At 35.6% G+C, this 20,900-nt stretch overlaps 2 protein-coding genes across 4 annotated transcripts; one reads left to right on the top strand and one right to left on the bottom strand.

The window, feature by feature from the left end:
- The first annotated feature begins 2,937 nt into the window (after positions 1 to 2,937).
- On the top strand, positions 2,938 to 10,407 carry LOC101883768 (LINE-1 reverse transcriptase homolog). Of its 3 annotated transcripts, XM_087284464.1 has the most exons (4): positions 2,938 to 3,061; positions 3,169 to 3,202; positions 4,166 to 5,163; positions 8,374 to 10,407. In XM_087284464.1, the coding sequence occupies exons 3-4, from the start codon at positions 4,167 to 4,169 to the stop codon at positions 9,300 to 9,302; spliced, it is 1,926 nt and encodes a 641-aa protein (XP_087140590.1). In that variant the 5' UTR covers positions 2,938 to 3,061; positions 3,169 to 3,202; position 4,166; the 3' UTR covers positions 9,303 to 10,407. The 3 variants fall into 3 exon arrangements, with proteins under 3 accessions (XP_087140590.1, XP_087140589.1, XP_087140588.1); XM_087284463.1 differs by lacking the exon at positions 2,938 to 3,061 and having other exon boundaries at positions 3,069 to 3,202; XM_087284462.1 differs by lacking the exons at positions 2,938 to 3,061; positions 3,169 to 3,202 and adding an exon at positions 3,306 to 3,576 and having other exon boundaries at positions 4,118 to 5,163.
- A 1,979-nt stretch (positions 10,408 to 12,386) lies between these two features.
- Positions 12,387 to 19,945, bottom strand: tspan13a (tetraspanin 13a). Its single transcript, NM_001002334.1, is given in 6 exon segments — positions 12,387 to 15,725; positions 15,858 to 15,968; positions 18,038 to 18,151; positions 18,242 to 18,322; positions 19,020 to 19,187; positions 19,802 to 19,945. Coding segments are annotated over 6 exon segments (612 nt in total). The 5' UTR covers positions 19,865 to 19,945; the 3' UTR covers positions 12,387 to 15,650.
- Between the last annotated feature and the right edge of the window lie 955 nt (positions 19,946 to 20,900).

Genomic DNA, 20,900 nt, shown 5'->3' with positions numbered 1-20,900 from the left:
ATTCTGAGGAGGTTCTAATTTCTCTAGCTTTGCCCTTGGGGTGTCGATCAGAACACAGGAGTGGATCAGGCAGTTAAGGTCAATCAAACTGGTTTATTGAACACTGAAGAGGTGTGTGTATAGGCGTATGTGTGGTTCTACAATAAAATAGAAATAATAAAATAATCAGTATAACATAATTAGTCATCTAGATCACAAATTCACCATATATAATGAATCACAGTACAATATTATGATATATGCATCAAGTACAACGCTTCATCGTGCCGAGCAGTAAACGTGATGAAATGGTTTCACTTTCGCTATGCAGTACAATCAGCATGTTAAAACCGGAAGTACTCAAAACTGGCAATAAGCCCAGATCAAATGACTTCTCAAAACACTTGTCATGAGTAAATCCCATTGTAATAGCATGATGACATAAACAGGCATGTATAGGACATAATTTACATATAACTAGCGATCTTATGATCATAAACTCGTGCGAGAGCACGTGAATGCGCCGAACGCGCTGGATGAGCTTAACCCCGTCATTTCTGAATGTCCCGCTAATAGCGTACAAACGCCAAATCACTCGATCATTAGATACTGAAATGAGAACGACTGTCCTTTAGATCAGAATTCCCCATAGCTGCGGGCGCTTCTCTGCATAGCTCTGCTTTGTGCTGCGTCATGAGGATGATAGACAGGTCAAGTCCCGCCTCTCTAACAACCACCACCAGGTAGAGATTCAAGATGCTGAATCAGAAGTGTTTAAGCCTTAATATTAAGTCAGATCAGTTTTTACTTTGAAATGCTGTTATAAATACAACTCATCTTCTTCCTAGACATTTCATATAGTTTCCCACATTTCTGTATAGTTTTCCCTGTCTATTTTACTTAATTTGTTTTGACCGTAATTTTTTTTTGAAGTCTTGAGCTGCGTCTGAAATCGTATACTTCCATGCTATATAGTTTGCTAAAAACAGTATGCGAGCCGAGTAGTATGTCCAAGTTCATAGAATTCGAGAACCGGTATTTGAGAAGAATGCTGATGACCTACTTCCGTCGAGTTTCTGGATGCTATGCTATACCATGATTCATGAATCGTGAATTGACACAAATAGTGAGGGTAGATCACATGACGAAATGTGGTATGTCTGAGTTCTATTCACACTTCTCACATTCATATTGTATTGAACATACTTTTCTAACGGCCAAGTAGTACATTTCAATTTAAATGCACTACCTACTGTGTTGTAGGCAATTTCGGACGCAGCCTTATGCCTGATTTATACTTCTGCGTCAAGTGACCGGCGTAACCCACGGCGCATGCAACGCGCGTGGCTGTGCATTTATACTTCTGCGCGCTGTCTCTGTCGGTCTGCATTAACACTTCCGAAACGCTAGTTGGCAGTGAGGTGTAAATGTTTCTCTGTGTCGAGTTTCTTCGCTGCTTTTTTGCTTTTCCTGAACACTTCTGGGATGTACAAGTGGCTCAAACTCGCTCATTTTGAGGCAGGAACCGGCGGACGTGCAACAACTTTAACTATTAGGTAAACACAAAACAAAACTTTCCATCCGGACCTCCTTAAAGGGACTCCACACTTGTAAACAATCGCTTGCGCCATTTGCGCGGCTCTCGGTCCCGCCCAGACTTGTCAGCGATACCAAGCCGACCAATCACAGAGCTTACGCTACGCGTCGTTGCGACGTGTAGTTACATTTTTTGAGAGGTGCACATCAGTGACGCCGACGGCCACGGCGAAGGGCTATGCGTCAGCGCCGTAGCATACGCCGGCGTTTGACGCAGAAGTATAAATCAGCCTTTAGTCTTAAATTTACCCTCATCAAATCTGTAGTAATCCTGATTTAATGTCAAACATGATTTTAGTTATATGGATTTAAGTGTAGTTAACTATTATAAATCTGATTCGGACATTACTTTTTCTGATCACAGAATTAAATGCACCTAAGATATTCTTTAGTCAAGGGGTTTTCAAGTCTTTGATTGCCAAGGACACTTAAATCTGACAAGCCCAGTGCCACTGGAAAAGAAGGGTTACAATTGTCCATATATGGAAATAAATAGGGGACGCAAACGTATTTACACGTTGTTTTGTGGTATTTATTTTGTGTTGTGCAGCAGACATCATCCTTTATTCGTCAGTGAAATGTCCCCGTATTTGTCATTAGTGCAAAAAGGAAAAATGTCATTGCAATCATACTTCCTCATACCGTTTATTTTACATAGAATGTGCAGCCACTAGCATATGTTGAAGCTGAAGATTACATCATTTCCAATGAACTCCCCACCCACACAACCACCAGCTGCCAAAATGTTTATTATTTACGAAAAATGCAAGATGCAATAATGGAGTATGATTGGTGTTCAGCATAAAAACATATACTCTCAGAAAGATCAAATCTTTATGAGGCTGCTTCTGTGAGACACCTCGATCAAGCCTGGAGATTTTGATGCTAGAGATAGACTTGATTGTCAGACATCAAAACCATTTAATTCCATTAAAGATCTCCAAAGAGAGTGTGAAATTTTCAGCTTTTACAACAACAGCAGCGATAAAGATAGTAAAGGCCTCATCTGATTGGTTAGATTTGGGAAAACAACCTATCCATGCAGCACAGAAATGCTTAGCACATGATTTTTATTGCACTGGAAACTGAATATGCTATTGCGATCATTTTAAAAATATATATATTTTGCAGCCCTATATGATGCATTACTCACCCGCAGCCCCTTATGGATATAGTTTCTCTTCGCAGGTGTTTACATATATGTTCAGCTAATTTGTTTACATATTACACTTGTCAACGCAAGCTTCTCATGGTTACAAGAAACAAGATGTAATAGTAGAAACTCGAAAGTTTACTTTACACTTTAATGAAGCATAATCTACTTCAAGAGAGGGAAAAAAGCATTACTTTGAAAGCATTCAGGTTTTGTGAATGAGTAAGACACAACATGATGCCATGCTCTGCTTTTCATATGTTTACCTTTTGTGTACAGCATAGTCAGGCCACTCCCACTGCTGATTGCTCCTATGTGTAGATCCAGCTCCAGGTCAGTCAGTTTGTCTGGTTGGTTTAAGTCAGCAGTTGCTCTGCTGATTTATCCTAAAAGCTTCTTCACTAATTGGCACATCTTCCCCTTTGATTAACTATGAGAAGATGCTTCTGGGACTAAGTCCAAGAGAAATCACAGGTATGTGCTTTTAAACTTTTCCTTAGTGATCAAATTAGTGCTAAAAAAAAAAAGCGTATAGTGAGGGAACAAGCTGACATTCTATTTGCATTCAATCATTTGCATACATTGACTTGCAAAAAAATGAGTATGCAAGTGAATTGGAGTTGAATTGGAGTTTTCAATTGTTTTAAATTTGTTTGACGATTTGGTGATTGGAACAGGAATCATTCCTAGAACTCTCACAACAATTGAGATGTTCAATATACGTATATTGAAATGACGTCATGTTCATTTGCATATTCGTTACACGGAAAGAGGAATAGAAAGTATCTTTTTTGCTGATCAATGTTCATGCCATGTAAGACATCAGTGGAGGATCCTGTTTTGATATGGTAAGTCTAAACGCATTTAAATTGAAATTAAAACTCATTTAGTAATGTGCGAACAAGACATTTGTTTTTAGTTGTTGCTCTTTAAAGGTTTGTTGTATTGTCATTTAGAATTTTGTTCCCATAAAATGACAATTGATCAGAATAACGAATGTTTTTATTTGCTCTAATAGAAAATCAGTATTAACTGCTACAAATATTTCTTTCTTGACTTTAAAATATTGGTCTGAAATTTTAACTCCTTTTTATTTATGCTCAAAAATATTTGTAGTTATCTAAAAATAAATAAAACACTTCCTTTACAAAATCTGATTATTTCACAGATTTCCTATTGTTTCAGCTATTTTGTTTTGTGAATTGTTTATAGGAAAAAGCTTACTCAGTTGAAATATAGATACCGAAAGCAAGATACTGTTTATACTTGTGTTTGTGTGTGTGTGTGTGTGTGTGTGTGTGTGTGTGTGTGTGTGTGTGTGTGTGTGTGTGTTATCGGGAGATCCAACTGTTTTTGGTTTTGTATAACACTTTGTTTGCATTGTTTTAGGTATACCAATCCATACATTAATGAAACTCTAATCTATCTAAACCCCAGGATGACAACCAATGATGACGAGCAGCAGAAATTGACTATTCTTTCCTGGAATGTAAATGGTTTTAACCGCAAAAGGTGTGAGGTGCTTCATCATTTAAATCTCCTGAAGGCAGATGTAGTGTTTCTGCAAGAAACTCATGTGGGTCCTGATCGAATCTACTCAACGGGGAGCATCAAATATCAAGATTTAGAAAATGATTACATGGCCATGTTCACTGTATTTAAAGGAAGCTCCCGAGGGGTGGCCATCTTGTTCAAAAAGAACCTGGGATGTGGTGGTTTCAGTGTCAACGGTGACGAAAAGGGAAGATTCATGATCATCTCATGTCAAATTTGGGGGCATGACTTTGTGTTTATTAATGTGTATAACTCGAGTGATGACAAAATTACGTTTACAGACTTCTCCAAATTTTCAACCTGCATCCCGTCCACCGCGTTTCTGGTGGTAGGTGGTGATTTTAACACCGTGATGGATGCAGGCCTTGATAAAACATCAAATCTGCGAAACCGAAGTCACAGAAAATCACTCAGTGCTCTCCAAAGATTTCTGGAAACTTTCGGCCTGGTGGACGTCTGGCGATGTCTTTATCCTGAAGTAAAAAGCTTCACTTATTTTGGTGGGAAAAGTCAGTCGAGATTGGACTACTTCTTCCTGAAAAGTCACAATATATCCTGCATAGCTGCTTGTAGCATTCACAAAAGGCCAAAGCACTCTGATAAGGAGGAGTATGTTTCTGATCACGCCCCATTGTCCATTCAAATTCAGATAGATGGACCGAAATGGCAGTTCGATTCTTGTCTTCTTGAAGATGAAACGTGTATGGAGCAACTCTCAAACACAATAAGGAAAATTTCAAGAATTAATGCACATAAGAAAGAATATCTGTGGCCAGGATTGAAGGTTAGACTTGTATGTGAGGCAGTAGCTTTGCAGAGATCTCACCTCAAACCATCATGTTCAGAAACTGCAGAATTTCCTCAAGAGATGGACCAAGGAGGTAAATTAACACTTTTCATGATTGTTTTAGCCTTAAAGGGATCATTCACCCAAAAGTCGACATTCTGTCATTATTTACTCACCCTCAAACCGTAATTTGATGCCGTGAACCACAGATGCTTGGTTGTGTTGGTCATGACAACTTACTAGCAACATAATAGGTATAAGGTGCGCCCCACTTATGCACATTTCTACGCCATTTTGTAGTATAAATAGTGTCAGTAGTGCGTTCACATTGAAAACTCTAAATATTATAAGTGCACTATAAATTCCGAGATGATGCACTTATTTAACCGTTAAAAATAAGTGTGGAAGGATGGACACTTCACACACGCAACAGCCGCTGCTTTGCTCACGTAGCTGACGGGGTAGAGCTTTCGGGCACTCATGTTGTCCTTGTTTATTTTGGATTGTGAAAGCAAAGTTCTCTTATGAGATTGATTATCTGAGTAAGGTGAAGCTGCAGGCCTGGAGACCCAACTGCACACTCGGATCTGCGCTTCCAGATCTATCGTTTTCCCATACAGTGCCATTTGCTGTTGGATTGTGTGAAGCGGCAGGAACGAAGACAAAACTGCACGACTTTATTATAGCGATTCCTGAAATTGACCAGGTTTTATGGCATAAATCAATCTGGTGTAAAATATTACACTAACAATTATTTCAGTTTTTAATTTGATCAAAATTAGTGTCGAAAGATTGCATTATTTTCTGATATTTACAGCTTGCTCTTATTTTTGGTGTTATTCTACTATTCTGGGACAATTTTCTAGCAGTGTTTTCTGGCAAAATAAAAAACTTTAAAGTAAAAATGTTAAAATAAAATGTTTAAAGTATAACGCAATTATTATTTGAATATATTTTAGTGCTGTGTAGGTCTACGTATTACTGTATTATCTGAAAGTGCTGCCAAAAACAATAACAGTAACACAATAACAGTTTATCAATTATTAATAAGTTGTGTAATGATTATAAATAAGCTTTTTGGAAATCAAAATATCAATTAATCTGCATAGAATATACAATATGAGCTCTCTTAGGTTAAAGCAATAATAATTAGCTTGTGATGTGTATTTTTAACAGATGGATATTACAATTTAAAAAGGGGGTCTTGGGCCAAAACTTATACAGTGCACCAAATGCTGCAGATATTTCCACAGTTTTTTTTTTTTTTTTGCTCGAGAAATGAAAAATCTCTAACAAAAATGTAAAGCATTTATTTTATTTGGTGTTATTTTCTACAAATATAACTAAATATACTAATCCAATTACTGTTGTTCAGAATTTTTCTCTGCATTGTTAACAGTTTGAAGACTTGTAGGACCACATGAAAAAGTACACAATAATAAAGTTCTTTAGAGTCCTATAATTTATTGTATGTGAAGAAATTTATGGTATATGAAGATGATATTCATTCCCTCAACTCAATATGAAATCATGATAAATCCTTAATGATTAAAAAAAAAATAAACGTCTGAAAATATTGAAGTAACTAAACAATATCAATTTACAAATACCATTAATAAAAATACAACTAAATTAATACATTAAAACAAAATCTAGTATGTTTAATATTTCATACAATAATGTATTCAAAGTGTAATATTTTTTTAGAATAAAGATAGTTTAAGTTACAATTTATAAGCAGCTGATTTCAGATTAGTCAATCTTTCAAACAGCAGGCGGCAATGTATGAGAAGGCGATAGGTAGTGCAGGTCTAGCCGTCTGAGTGTGTGGTTGGGTCTCCGGGCCTGCAGCTTCATAATGTTGGATTATCCTGCCTCCCGATAATGAATGCGGTGATACTCATGGCAGGTTTTATTTGGTATTTGGTCATTTATTTTTGCTAATTTGGCAAACATCGTTAGAGAAACAGTTTGAATTTCCGCTTTTTAAAAAACAATTAGTGTTCCATTTGGTACGACACAACATTCATATACTATACTGTTGAGTGTGTAAGTGCATAAGTATGTATAGTGTGCCGTTTGGGACACAGCTAAAGTTAGTAGTATAATATAATAGTTATTAAACTTTATTTCATCTTTTTTAAAACGTAGACACACTTTTTAAGCACTTCCTGTGGTACATCTTAAACTAATGATTAGATCACTGCTTAAGGTTCTGGGAGTTTTTAGTGTGGAAAGGTACATTTAAAAAAAAAAAATAGCTCAACAAGGACTGCCCGATGTCCCAGGGCCAGCTTGACAGACGCTTGTAACAGTAGACAGCATCGTTACTGGCCAGATCGGGCCATTGCTGCCTTGTCACTAAAGTTTAATTTGCCTGCAACTATTTGTCAGTTGCGTGCAAATGCAGTCTTAGAATTGAGAAACAGTTTGTGCTTTTAAGCATTTAAATGCAACCTTCTGTGAAGTCGTAAACACTATATTGCTTTTTGGTTCCTCTTATCCGATTGGTTGTTGTGAGCATTTTATTTTTCCATAACCTGGTATCAACCAGTACAGCGAAGAGACGCCAACATGGCGGCAACATCAAATTATGAGGCTATAAGAAAACATCCGTTTCTAATGTCTTGGACATTTATGTGGGTGATAATGCAAGTAAGTGATGTTATGCACTTTGCCGTCAGTTTTTTTTTTTTTTTGTTCTGCTATAAAATCCCTGCACATTTTCCATACTGCCATTTTGTTTGAAACACTTTGAATTTTGCTTATTATACATTTAATAACATTTTTTTTTAATATTTAAATTTTAGATTCACCTTTCTTAAAATATTTAAAGAAATAGCTATTAACTTTTTTTTTTTTTGGTAGGGCCAGTAAAAATTTTAGCAGGGCAAGCAAAAATCTCCCCAATCGGGCCAGTAGAAAAAAAAAAATGCTTAGCATTGAACTCTGTGTTGGAATCCAGGAACTACTGACATCCCAACGATATCTCACGGCAATTCGTAACTTTTTTTAATTTAGTGGCTACTTCATATGATCTCGTTGGTATGATTTAGTATAACTTGCTCATCCCCCAGTGGTGCTTGGAAATCGAATTAGCCACTTAACTGACAGAGCATTAAATAGTTCGGTTTCCTCGTGAGATCAGGGTGGACATATAAATATTTTTCAACAGAACAAAAAAAAAACCTCTAAACTGGTTTGGAACAAGTCAAGGGGGCGTAAATGATGACAGAATTTTCATTTTTTTGAACTATCCCTTTAAAATAGTTTGAACTTGTTTTGAAATCATTTCTCTTTTAAGCTTTTTCAGATGCAGAATCATCCATTGAGGCTCTTCACACAGCAAAAACATCAAGCCTTCTGAACTTTTTGAATCATTTACACCAAACTGAGAGATTTGATGACGTAAAATCCACTCTGATTACCGTTCTAAACGAATACATTTCGAAAAAAGAAATTCTGGATGCAATACTCTCTCTGCCTCAGTCTGAGAGTCCATCAGTTGATGGGCTAACTGTGCATTTCTATAAGCATTATGCTTGTAAAATTACTGACCTGTTACAAGTATTTTTCAATCAAATCTTCGACTCGGTTAAACACTCAGTTATTGACTCACCGAATCCACAAAGAGATGATCATTCATACAGCTGTAATATTCAATATCACTGCAGTCCGATGACAATATTTAACGTGGACTATAAAATTCTGGCTGTGATTCTAGCAGAGAGGCTGAATGGTGTTATTGAACACATTTTAAATCCAGGTGAACCAAGCGAACCACACCGTTTGATTAAACACAACATTAATCAAATCCCAATGCTGATTATTGCATTACAACTCGATCCAGGTGCCCTGAAATGGCCATTTCTGTTTAATAGCTTAAAGTCTGTGAACCTACCTGACAAATTTAGATCTGTGTTGAAGCTGTTGTTGTTGGCAGATCATAACAGATCTCAGGGCCTGAGGGCAGGGTGTCCATTGACTCCTTTATTAATCAGCATCTGCCTTCTTCCTCTCATTAACTCTGTTAACCGTGAGAACAGACCTGAAGTCCAAGGAGAAAACCTAAAGTCAGTCATTGAAAAAAACACAGCCGTAATTTTGCTTCCTAATTCTAACGAGGCTTTAGGTGGTTTTGAAACAATGCTAAGCGATTTTATTGAGACGTCAGGGTTTATCGTTGACAAAAGAAATGAGGTTTTCATACCTGGTTTTTCTGGTTTGATTTAGTCAAAGGCAGCTTACGCTTTTTAAGAAACGGACAATGGATTTTGTAGTTTAGAAAGTGGTTGTAAGGTCTGAATAATGATGAAAAAATATGTTACGATTCATTCGCGTGTTTTCATCGATTATCTGTGAGGCTGACGACATTCCATAAATTAATCATTTGCATATATTAAGAATCACCTCAACTTTGACTGTTGCAAAGAGTATAGAATCACCAAGAGGCGACACTTTCTTGCTATTTGGCAAACAGCTGTTAGATGCCGCTACTGTCATTTTGGAATAAAAATGAAAAACAACAGCACTGATATGAATTAATCAAAATATTGAGTTAAATTTGAGTTAAAATGTTATACTAAATATATAAATGAGTATGGCATAAATGAGTATGGCCTTCATGATTTTCATTAAAAGCAGCAAGACTTCTATGGATGGAATGAACAAGCTGGCTACATTTTGCTACATCTATCTTTTCTAATCTTCAAGAGTTGCTCAAAGAGATGCTCAACTTACTATCTCTTCAGAATTACTCATTTGTGTTCAATTGGATTTAGGAGACATTTATAATAATATATTAACATATTTTACATAAAAGCTTTATTAGTCTTTCTTTAACAGACAACACAATACTAAACTACACAATACAGACAAAAAATACTATTATAACATAATACTGCAACAAAAAGTGTAGTCAGTCTGTTAGCTACATCTCATTTTGAAAGTCATGCTAATTTAATTTAACATGTCAGTAGTAATTCATGCTAGTGCGTTAACTATTAAAGTTAATTATGGTTAATTTATGAAAAATTAGGTCTGTAAAATAAACTATTAAAAGTGCTGATGATCACCAGTCTTCTGACTGTACGTGTTGTATTGTCGTATATAATGCGCTTTTTAAATAAATAAATAATAAACAAAGCAGCTGCTTGCCAGCGCAACAGCAGTCAGATCAGCCCCCCATGAACATTTTCATGTATTTACATCAATATGTTGCCCGTTTTATTAATTGCAGTTATTTTATTTCACCAAAACTACACACATTTTATACTGTGAAAACAAATATTAAGCTTCATCAGTAGTTAAAACGATTCAGTTTGGCGAAACAGTTGTATTATTACCTCATCAGCTTCAGCTCCTTAAAATAATGAATGCTGATGACAGTGCAGTGGACAGATTTTGACAAGTCCCACTCCCACCTGCCGGTTGAAACAGGTACTGCTGAACAGCTGACTATATACCCCACACAAAAGCTGCATTAAGTGGAATGCGCGTGATGTAGCCTATTTTGTAATTTTAAGTACTTGCATAACAAAATAAATGTTTTACAACCTGTTTTTAAGTGCAGCATATTTTAAAAGATCAGGGGCTTTTGACAATACATCAGAGGGCTTAAGCCCCCCAAGCCACTGAATCAGATCCATTGGACCGATCGCTTTCACTCCAAAATGGCCGAACCGCTCTGCTGTTGCAATAGACCACAGGTGTCAAACTCAGTTCCAAAAGGGCCGCAGCTCTGCACAGTTTAGTTCCAGCTCTAATTAAACACACCTGATCAAACTAATTGAGTCCTTCATGCTTGTTTGAAACCTACAGGTAAGTGTGTTGGAGCAGGGTTGGAACCAGGGGCGTAGCACCAATAATAATTGCAATAATTTGACCATAAACAGCTGAAAAAATTTATTGGAAATAAAAATGCATTCTCTGTCACAAGGGGGGCGCTTTAGGAGCGCTGAAATATTAGGGTTTCCCTAGTAATGACTGTACACAAATCAGCATTATACTGTATGCGACCCAAATGGTCGCAATTTCGAGCCCTGCATTAGCAGCAGCTGTCTGGAGTTGACTATGTTAACTTTAATTAGATGTAGTTTCATAACAAGCAAACTCAGTTCACCTTTTGAAAAGAAAGCAGACATTTGCTGCTTCCCCTCATTCTGCCTCCTTTCTTTTTCCTTCCTGTCTTTCTTTTTTTGAAAGCCTGATTTGGGCTTTTTGCGCAGCATGATCAGGCTCTAGACTCACTGCGTTACTTGTTTGCTGCCGGCTGCCGTCTATGGGCGGACTAAACCATTCCGGGGGTGGGGGGGGTGTTATCAATATATTTTGAAATAAATAATGACATTGACATCAATTGGAGGGGCCAATTAATTCAAAGAAGGCTACAAAATAATAATAATAATTAAAAATTGGTTGGATTTCAAAGGGCCCTCTCCCTAGACGGGGCCCTGGGTAGTCAGGTCCACTTTTCCACCCACTACCACGCCCATGGTTGGAACTAAACTGTGCCGGGCTTCGGCCCTCCAGGAATTTAGTTTGACACCCCTGCAATAGACCGTTCTATCAAAGAGCTTAGAATGTCAATGACCTGAACTCTGTGCTCTTTGGTTCTGTTGAGTGTCGCCTCTTGGTGATTCTAGCTCTTTGGCTGTTGTCAGTTTGGAATTCACTCTCTGATTGAGTCGACTCTCATGAACTAATTAAAATAGCTAAAAAAATGCAGATAAAACGAGACGTTATGATAAACCATGTAAAATACACTATTATGAATTAATATAAATACCTAAAATATCACTGTGTTACTTTAGTTTAAAACTGTATTTATTATTAATTTATTTTTAAATGGTGCTATTCTATTATACTTTTCGCCACCCACTGGTATTTTGGTGTAACATACATAATCAGAATCGGCTATTGCTGAAGGTCTAATGAATCTATTTTACTGGTTCTGGCTTTTTAAGGGCAAGTTGTAGTTTGAACATCTTTGTAATTAAATCATAAAAATCAAGACTAGAGTTACTGCTTTAAGTCAGTGAGTCATCGAAATATAGTTCATGTCCTTTTGATTTTCAAAAAGTTTTATGTAGGCCTACATTTCAAGAAAATGCAACAGTTTAATGTATTTTTGTGTGAAAATAAAACACCAAAATATCACTGAAATATCATTATCATGTTTATGACCTATACTTATTTCATCATACAATTCTGTGTGAACATATTTTATATTTTAAATAAGTTAAAACTTAACAAAAAGATAAGTGATTTGAACAATACTTTTCCAGCTTTATATAAAAAGACATTAAACCACCTTAATTTATGACAGTTTTATTGTTTATTAGTATTTTTATTAATGCTTGAAACCCCCTTTATCTTTGACTGGCCACAGCTACAGTATATACCAATATAAACCTCTGCAAACATATATATTAAAAATGGATTTATATGGTTTTGTATTCAACGTAGATGCAAACAGACATTATTAAACAGCTATTAAACAGTCTAAACACATAATTAAACATGTTGTTAGCATTAACGTTTAATTAATATGCTTAATATGAATAAAAACAACAACATAAGTCAGTGACATAGTCAACATATGAATTTCATTCAACGCAAGACGTCTATGCAAAAATTTAGCTTCTTTGTTTTTCACATTTGTATTTTGACATGCTTAAAATTACCTCAAAAACCTAAACACTAAATTAGTAAGATATATTGGGTAACACTTTATTTTGATGGTCTATTTGAGCATTAGTAGACAGGCTGCTTAATCTCTGTTGATACTGCTCCTTAAACAGACATTTTACTGACAATAAAAAACCTTCAAGTACATGTCAACTTTTATTAACCCTAACCCCAACTTAACAGTCTACTTATAATCTAATGAGAATTAGTTGGCATGTAGATGCAATGTAACTCAAAATCAACAAATGGGACATCAGAATAAGTGTGACCGTATATTGTACAAGCATAGTGCATAACATTGGACAATATTAATATAAAAATATATAAAAATCAATCTGTTAAAATAATTTTTTTTTTACTCCTATTTATCCTCATGCAGGTGTTTTCCCGTAATGTAAAAATGCAGATGACTCTGTCTGGTATGTTTTCACTGCAGCCAGCAGAGGGAAGCACTAGACTTGAGGATATCAGAACGTATTCTGTGGAAAACCAGCTGGACAAGCAGGAGTGCCACACCATTTGCTAATATGGGGAAATACAAACAGACCATGTAGAATTTCCTGGTTGTATCCTGAACAGAATAATGTGGAAAGGGGTTGGGTGTAGTTTAAGTTTCATTGTGCAAGTTCATTATTTAGAGTCTGGAGCAACTGAGCTTAAAGGGTTAGTTCACTCAAAAGTTGAACATTTCGGCACACTCAAGTGGTTCTAAACTTTTAGGAATTTCTTCTGTTGAACACAAAACAAGATGTTTTGAATGTTGTAAAAAAGCAGCCATAGGCTATAATGCCATCCAAATATGTGAACTAGGCTTGTGTGCAAAATTGGCAAATTGCATGAAACATTTTTGATTAAAGCTTTGTTTCTATCCAATGTGTCAGTAAGGAAAACAAAAACAAAGAATGAACAATTAAACCATATAATGTGCATTACAAACTAAATGGTATTTCCATTAAGTATTTTTAATGCGGTAATCCAAAATGTCATGAACTAGGTGGATAAAACATCTATTGACATCAAAATATTATGGAAGACAATGTCCTTTTGTTTACAACATTCTTCAGTACATCTTCTTTTGTGTTCAGCAGAAGACAGAAACTCCCAGATGAGGAAATGGCCAATACTCATTCATTTTCCTTCGACTTAGTCTCTGATTCCACAGTGGAATGAACCACCAACCATTCCAGCATTTGTTTTACACAGCGGATGCCCTTCCAGCTGCAACCCAGTACTAGGAAACTTCCATACACCCTCACATACTCATACACTATGGTCAATTTAGTGAATGGTGTTGGTCTGCGAGATGCAAGACAGGGGTGTAACATGAAGGGGAGTAACTTGTAGAACGTTAGGTGTAACGTCTCTTGAAGTTATGGAGACCCACGTTATTATATTTTACCTACCAAACCATTAATCCAACCATCATCATTATTAACGTCTACACCTTCCCCAAACCATCAGTTATTACGTTTATACCTACCCCACAATCATCGTTATTAATGTCTACACCAGGGGTAAGGAACCTATGGCTGGGAAGCCACATGTAGCTCATTGACCAAAAATATGTGGCTCTCCAGCTGTCTCCCTTCAATAAAAAAATAAAATAAAACTGTCACTAAAAATCAGTTTTCTATTGAAAATACAATAAAAGTTTTATTGTATATTTTATTATTGTATAAATTATTGTATTTACAGCTAAATGAATAAGAATAAAGGAAGTTTTAACCAATGCACGTGTGCGGTGCTGTGGATTAACTTGAATCGCGAGACCAATAAAGGGCATGCAACTTAAATTTCTATGGTAACCTTGCGCAAATAATACATTTGCCAAAAAAAATCTGAAATGGCTCTTTGCTGAAAAAAGGTTCTCGACCCCTGGTCTACACCTTCCCCAAACTTAAACCCAACCATCAAAGCTACTAACGTCTATACCTACCACAACCCTTAATCTATAACCATCACAGATATTAACATACAGCCGCCCGTGAATTGCAGCTTTCATACCTGAAATGCTCACCATTGTACTGTTATTTGCAACCACAGGGGGCTACGCTGAGTAGGCAAACTGTCATGACAAAACGGAGAAAGCAGTTGGTAAGTGGAGCTGTTAAATTAATGAATAGAATAATATATCAAATGAAAGGGCTGTGGATACATTTGGAAAAAATTCATGAAAACATTTGGGGAAAATCTTCTCCGGTAAGCATTTCAGTCATCTTGTCAACAACATCTTGTTGTGACATCTCGCATGATTCAATGGGATCTCGATAACTGCAAGTTACTACCCTTCATGTTACACCCTTGTCTTGCAGTCCGCAGACAGATACACTTGAATTTAGTTTATTCAATTCATCTATAGCGCATGTCTTTGGACTGTGGGGGAAACCAGAGCACCTGGAAGAAACCCACACCAACATGCAAACACAAAAATGCCTTGAACCATTGACCTCCTTGCTGTGAGGTGACAGTGCTAACCACTGAGCCACAGTGCTGCCCAGTATTGTTTGTTGTATTATGCAGAAAAGACATGAGGGTTCCTTAGAAATGCTAGTTTGTTTTTTCAGTCTGAAATGAGATGAGTTTCTTTTAAGGTCTTGTTTATTTAGCAGCTCTTTATCTTAGTAAGAGTTGTCGAATTGGGATCAAAGTTCAAGCCCAGTTAACCTACTTGCACAATCTGTAATGCTATACTTTACCAAATCTATCATTATGGCTGTTACACAAATAAATATAATAAAGGTCAACAGAACGCTTCATTTGTTATTGTATCCTAGAAAAATCAAGTAATGGGGTTTGCTATTGATAGAAACAGCACAGCAAAACCATTAAGATTCAGAAACAACGAAAAAAAAGTCCATTCAACAATAAATCAGTCTTGAATATTTATATACGTTAAACGAAAGCGCCAGGATTTTGTCGATGATCCTTCTGATTCCTGTATCTGTATGCTAGCCAGAAACCTAGAATCTGTAATAGAAAAAACAACAACGTGCATTTATTAATAGGACCAAAAACTAAAGCAGCAAACAAGTACACTTGACGTTGTGAATGTGTTTTCAGTTTTTACTAGCCGTGTTTACATGTTCATCGTCTTCTCACCTCTGTAAAACTGAAAAACAGGCTGATTCCCCCGACAAACTGCAGAGCGTCGTCAGCATATGCTTGGATTATTACTGAACATGGTTTACATGTTTTTTCCTTGAAACAGGTCTGAGGTCACAGAGAAGACAGAAATCAAATGGTAAATATCTTTACAGCCACTATAAAAATAGTCCAATGCATACAAACAACATGATCTCACACTCAGGTGATCTTTGAGTTGCACTTGTCCATGTGGCTTCATTTTGTCAACATTTAGATACTTAAAGGATTAGTACACCCATATTACGTTATTAATTACTCACCCTCATGTGGTTTTAAACCAAGGAGCGTGCCCTATACTGACACTGAAAAGAAAAAAACTGTTGAATAGTCATTTTTATTATTTATTGTGCATACAAACATATTCTTGTAGCGTCATAATATTCTGATTGAGCCACTAAAGTAAGCGTACACCAGAATAAATTGTAATTTATTTATTAATGATTTTTGCTTATATGATGATTTAAAGTAGTTCAATTAAGTCAATATTTCAGGTAAATGCGTTTACTTAAAGCTGCGCACATTCTACCATCAAGTTTGTTTTTTTATAGATCACAACTTGCGTGGGAAGTGACGTACACATGTCCATCCATGTTTTGTGCGTACACCATGTTTATAAATGAGACTTTGAATGATTCAGTACCATTGCTGTCTATTCAGGATGAGAGAGCTCTCGGATTTCTTCTAAATAATCCTAAATTGCATTCCTAAAATGAAAGAAGGTCAACAACATGAGGGTGAGTAAATTAATAACAGGTTTAATTTTTTATGTGAACTAACCCTTTATTTACATTAACTGTAAATAAAAATACATTATCTTGGTATTTCGAGATAAAACAGTAGCTCTTATAACTATATACACTCCCTGACAAAAGTCTTGTCGCCTATCCAAGTTTTAGGAACAACAAATAATAACGTGACTTCTAGTTGATCATTTGGTATCAGAAGTGGCTAATATAAAAAAGGCAAAAGCCTTTCACAAAAAATATGATCATGCCTTGATTTTGAATGATTTAATTAGGACAGTAAGCTCTGACTTTGCTTAGACAAAAGTATTGTCATTTAACAGAAATAATGTACAGTATAGAATATAAAGTCATGCTGCAGTGGAAAAAAAGAATGAATATTGTGTATGACTCCCATGAGCTTGGAGGACTGCATCCATACATCTCTGCAATGACTCAAATAACATATAATAAAAGTCACCTGGAATGGCACAGAAAGTGTTCTTGCAGGACTCCCAGAGTTCATCAAGATTATTTGGATTCATCATCAATGCTTCTTCCTCCATCTTACCCCAGACATGCTCAATAATGTTCTTGTCTGGTGACTGGGCTGGCCAGTCCTGGAGCACCTTGGCCTGCTTTGCTTTCAGGGACTTTGAAGTGAAGGCAGAAGTATGAGAAGGAGGGCTATCCCGCTGAAGAATTTGCCCTCTCCTGTGGTTTGTAATCTAATGGGCAGCACAAATGTGTTGATACCTCAGGCTGTTAATGTTGCCATCCACTCTTCAGATCTCTTGCATGCCCTCATAATGAATGCAAGCCCAAACCATGATTTTACCTTTACCAAACTTGACTGATTTCTGAAAGAATCTTGAGTCCATGTAGGTTCCAATAGGTCTTCTGCAGTGTTTGTGATGATTGGGATGCAGTTCAAAAGATGATTCATCAGAAAAATCTACCTTCTGCCACTTTCAAAATGATCAACTAGAAGTCAAGTTATTATTTGTTGCTCTTACAACTGGAATCGACGACAAGACTTTTGTCAGGTAGTGTATTTAACTGCTCATTTGTTTTAACTGCACAACTATTTCTTCAAGAATTTTTAACCCTTTATTGATCGTCATAAAAATCTGATAAATGCCATAAATGTTCAAAAGTCTTCTCCAATACCATTTCAAGGTTTTCAATTAGTGCTGGGTTAAGCATCCTTCTAGGAACATTTTTTTACTTTTTCAGGCATCATAAAAGTTCAAATTCTTGTATTGTAACATACAAGATTTTTTTTCAATGTGCTTTTCAATGAGTGCCCTATAAAGCGTTAAGGAAGTTACTTCTAGAAGTGTTTTTTGTTTGTCGTTGAAATGCACAGTACACTATTACACCTTAGATCTTGGATGAAATAAAAGTCCTTACAGCTTCACAGGATCCACTGTAGTCAACCTGAAGGAAGTCGCAACAGTTCAACGATCTTTCCAAATCACTCTGCATTGATTCAGACTTATTCCATCCAATCTCAAGCAGAAGGTTCTAGAGGAGAAACAAAACATCTGAATTTGAAACCACCTCTCGCTTGAGGAATGAGGAAACTGTATCTGTATAAATACAGGCTATAATTACCTGTTGTTCTTTATTAATGGCTAAGCAGGCACATGATACAGAAAACTGCACTATGAATACCAGGAAAAGAATAAACATGTACTGAAGACTAGTTAAGGGGTTTGTGTGTCATTTAAGGCAGATAGCTTTTCAAACATTCTAAAAAATATTTGATCAACAAGTAATTTCAACATATGCGTTTATGTTAATCATGATAACTGACCTAACGTCATTACATGCATCATTAAACTAAGGTAATGTTTCAACTTATATTTTTAATTTAGAGTTACTCATAAGGTTAATACAGTATAAGGATTAATTAAAGGGTTATTTCACCCCCCAAAAATAATTCTGTATTAAATTAAATTAATCACAAATGTCTTGGGATTGGTTCAACATGAGGATGAGTAGTTAATAATAGAATTTTGTGTGCACTAACACTTTTAAGGCAGTGTTTCTCAACCATGTTCCACGAGGACCACCAGCACTGCACAAATCCATGTCTCCTTAACCAAAGACACCTGATTCAGATCATCAGCTCATTAGCAAAGACTTAAACACCTGTAATGGCTGTGACAGACATTAAGATATCTAAAACATGCAGTGTTGGTGGTCCTCCAGGAACGTGGCAGAGAAACACTGCTTTATAGCAAGCATCAATTTTGTATTTTTTATTTATTTACAGTAAATCATTCAAATCAAGCAAGCCAGCAAAACAGATACAGCCTAAACTAAAGCTGATGTGTTGTGTAACACGGCTGATAAGAGAATTTATTGGATGGATTACTCAGAAGGATACAAAGAACAAGAGGACTTGATGATGCTTCACAGCTCCACACAGTCCAATAATGGCCACGATGAAGAGAAACAATCCAACGGCGATTACAGCACCCATTACACTGAAACTAGAGACCAGCCCAAACCATTTTCCCCAGGCTGCCACACCAATCAACAGAAGACTGACCAACTTAAAAAAAAACAACAAAAAACAACAGATAAACAGAAATAATGAGTGAAGATGTTTAGAAAAGCCAATGACTACATATTCTAAGTAGTTGGTAATATCAGGTAGTATTAGGTAGTACTCTAGGTCGTGTAAGGTACTTTATTGTAGGCCAACTCAGAAGGAAAACATAGACTGCTGAACAGATGAATATATTAATAACAATAATAAACAATCAATAGAAACATTTGGTAAACACAGAAACTTGTTAAAATTCATCCTTATATCATTTTAATATACAAATTACAGCTAATGGGACATATCTATCTAACAACAGCCTAAATTACTGCATGAAACGGCATAAAATATTTTTATTTTGTTTATTTCGTAGATATGTAAATTCACAACCATTAATTCGACATTTTACCATAATTTTAAACTTACAACAGCACTTACAATTGTTATTGTCACTGTTGAGAACAACTCATAGTAATTATCTACTTCAAATACTATGGCTAATTGTTCGTTAGCCTAGTTTAACTAACTTTACATTAACAAAGTCTTAGTTCACTTTGATGTTAATTTACATTAAGCGTATTGTTAATGACAATAATAAGCCTTGATATATGGCCACTTACCACGTAAATGAGGTTCAAGATGCAGAGACACGTTTTGGAGCAAACAAAGCCACCACAAGCCATGATTAAACAATATAGTTTATACACTTAAACCATAGTCTGAAATACAACGTGTAGACTCTGCTCGAAGCCTGACTGACTGACTAGAAGCTGTTCAGGATCTGCTCAGGTGAACACGTTTAACGCCATTGGTCCGTTTTTATCTTTATTCAAATGAGCAAAGTCCTATTTGAACTGTTAACTCGAGGCAAACAGGTTCTTTGTTCAAGGTGAAGCAATTATTTTGGGAAGTCGAGCGTGAGTCGGTTCCTTTAAACGGTTCGCTTTAAAGTATCATGAGTAAATGCGTGAAGGACACAGATAAATAAATAAATTAAACAATAGAAAAGTAAATTACGTAATATATGGCTTAAAAAACAGATAGTTTATTTTTAATCAAATTTAATTATAAACTAATGTATATTTTTTCTTCATTTATTGGTGAAAAACACATCTTGGTGTTTTTTTTCATTTCTATTTTATTATTTTAAAGTTTAATTAACTTATTTGTTTTTTAATTAATTAATTCATTGTTTTATTCATTTATGCTTTCATGCATTATGCGTTAATTTAGTGAACAGGACGAACCGCTTCTTTCAGATAAGTGAACGAATCATTGATTTCGATTTACTCAAAATACACATTATCAGAAAACTCTATTACTCATCATTTCCTCAACACGACTCTCTATAATTTATTTTCCATTCTAGCTTTTTATTTTTGTAAAAAAAGTAACATAATAAACACTTTTTGTAGTTGTGTTTTTATAACAATAATTCTATTCCCAGTACTCTTTTATTTATTCTCTATTTTGTTTATGTATATAAAAATGGCATGATTTTACAATCCCTAAAAGTATTTTAATTGTTCTTTATTTTTCCATAAATAACATAATCTAACCCTCTATTTATCTCAAGCACTTACTTTATATAATGTATATATTTTCTTTTATTGTTGATTTGGTTATAAACATCTGTCAAGTGATTAAATGTAAAGAAAATGTAAATATGAAAAAATACATTATTTTCACTCACTTTAATGTCTCCTACAAGCGATGGAT

Source organism: Danio rerio, chromosome 15 (genome assembly GCF_052040795.2).
Source record: "Danio rerio strain M-AB ecotype USA chromosome 15, GRCz13ab, whole genome shotgun sequence".
In the NCBI taxonomy this organism is placed as follows: Eukaryota; Metazoa; Chordata; class Actinopteri; order Cypriniformes; family Danionidae; genus Danio; species Danio rerio.
Note: the sequence above shows the minus strand (reverse complement) of the source record. Positions and strands in the feature narration are given on the sequence as shown.

Coding starts and splice junctions, on each gene's coding strand:
- LOC101883768 (XM_087284462.1), top strand. CDS start 3,530: ATGTTCATGCCATGTAAGACATCAGTGGAGGATCCTGTTTTGATATG. Junction 3,577..4,117: donor GAGGATCCTGTTTTGATATG/GTAAGTCTAAAC, acceptor GCATTGTTTTAG/GTATACCAATCCATACATTA. Junction 5,164..8,373: donor TCAAGAGATGGACCAAGGAG/GTAAATTAACAC, acceptor TTCTCTTTTAAG/CTTTTTCAGATGCAGAATCA.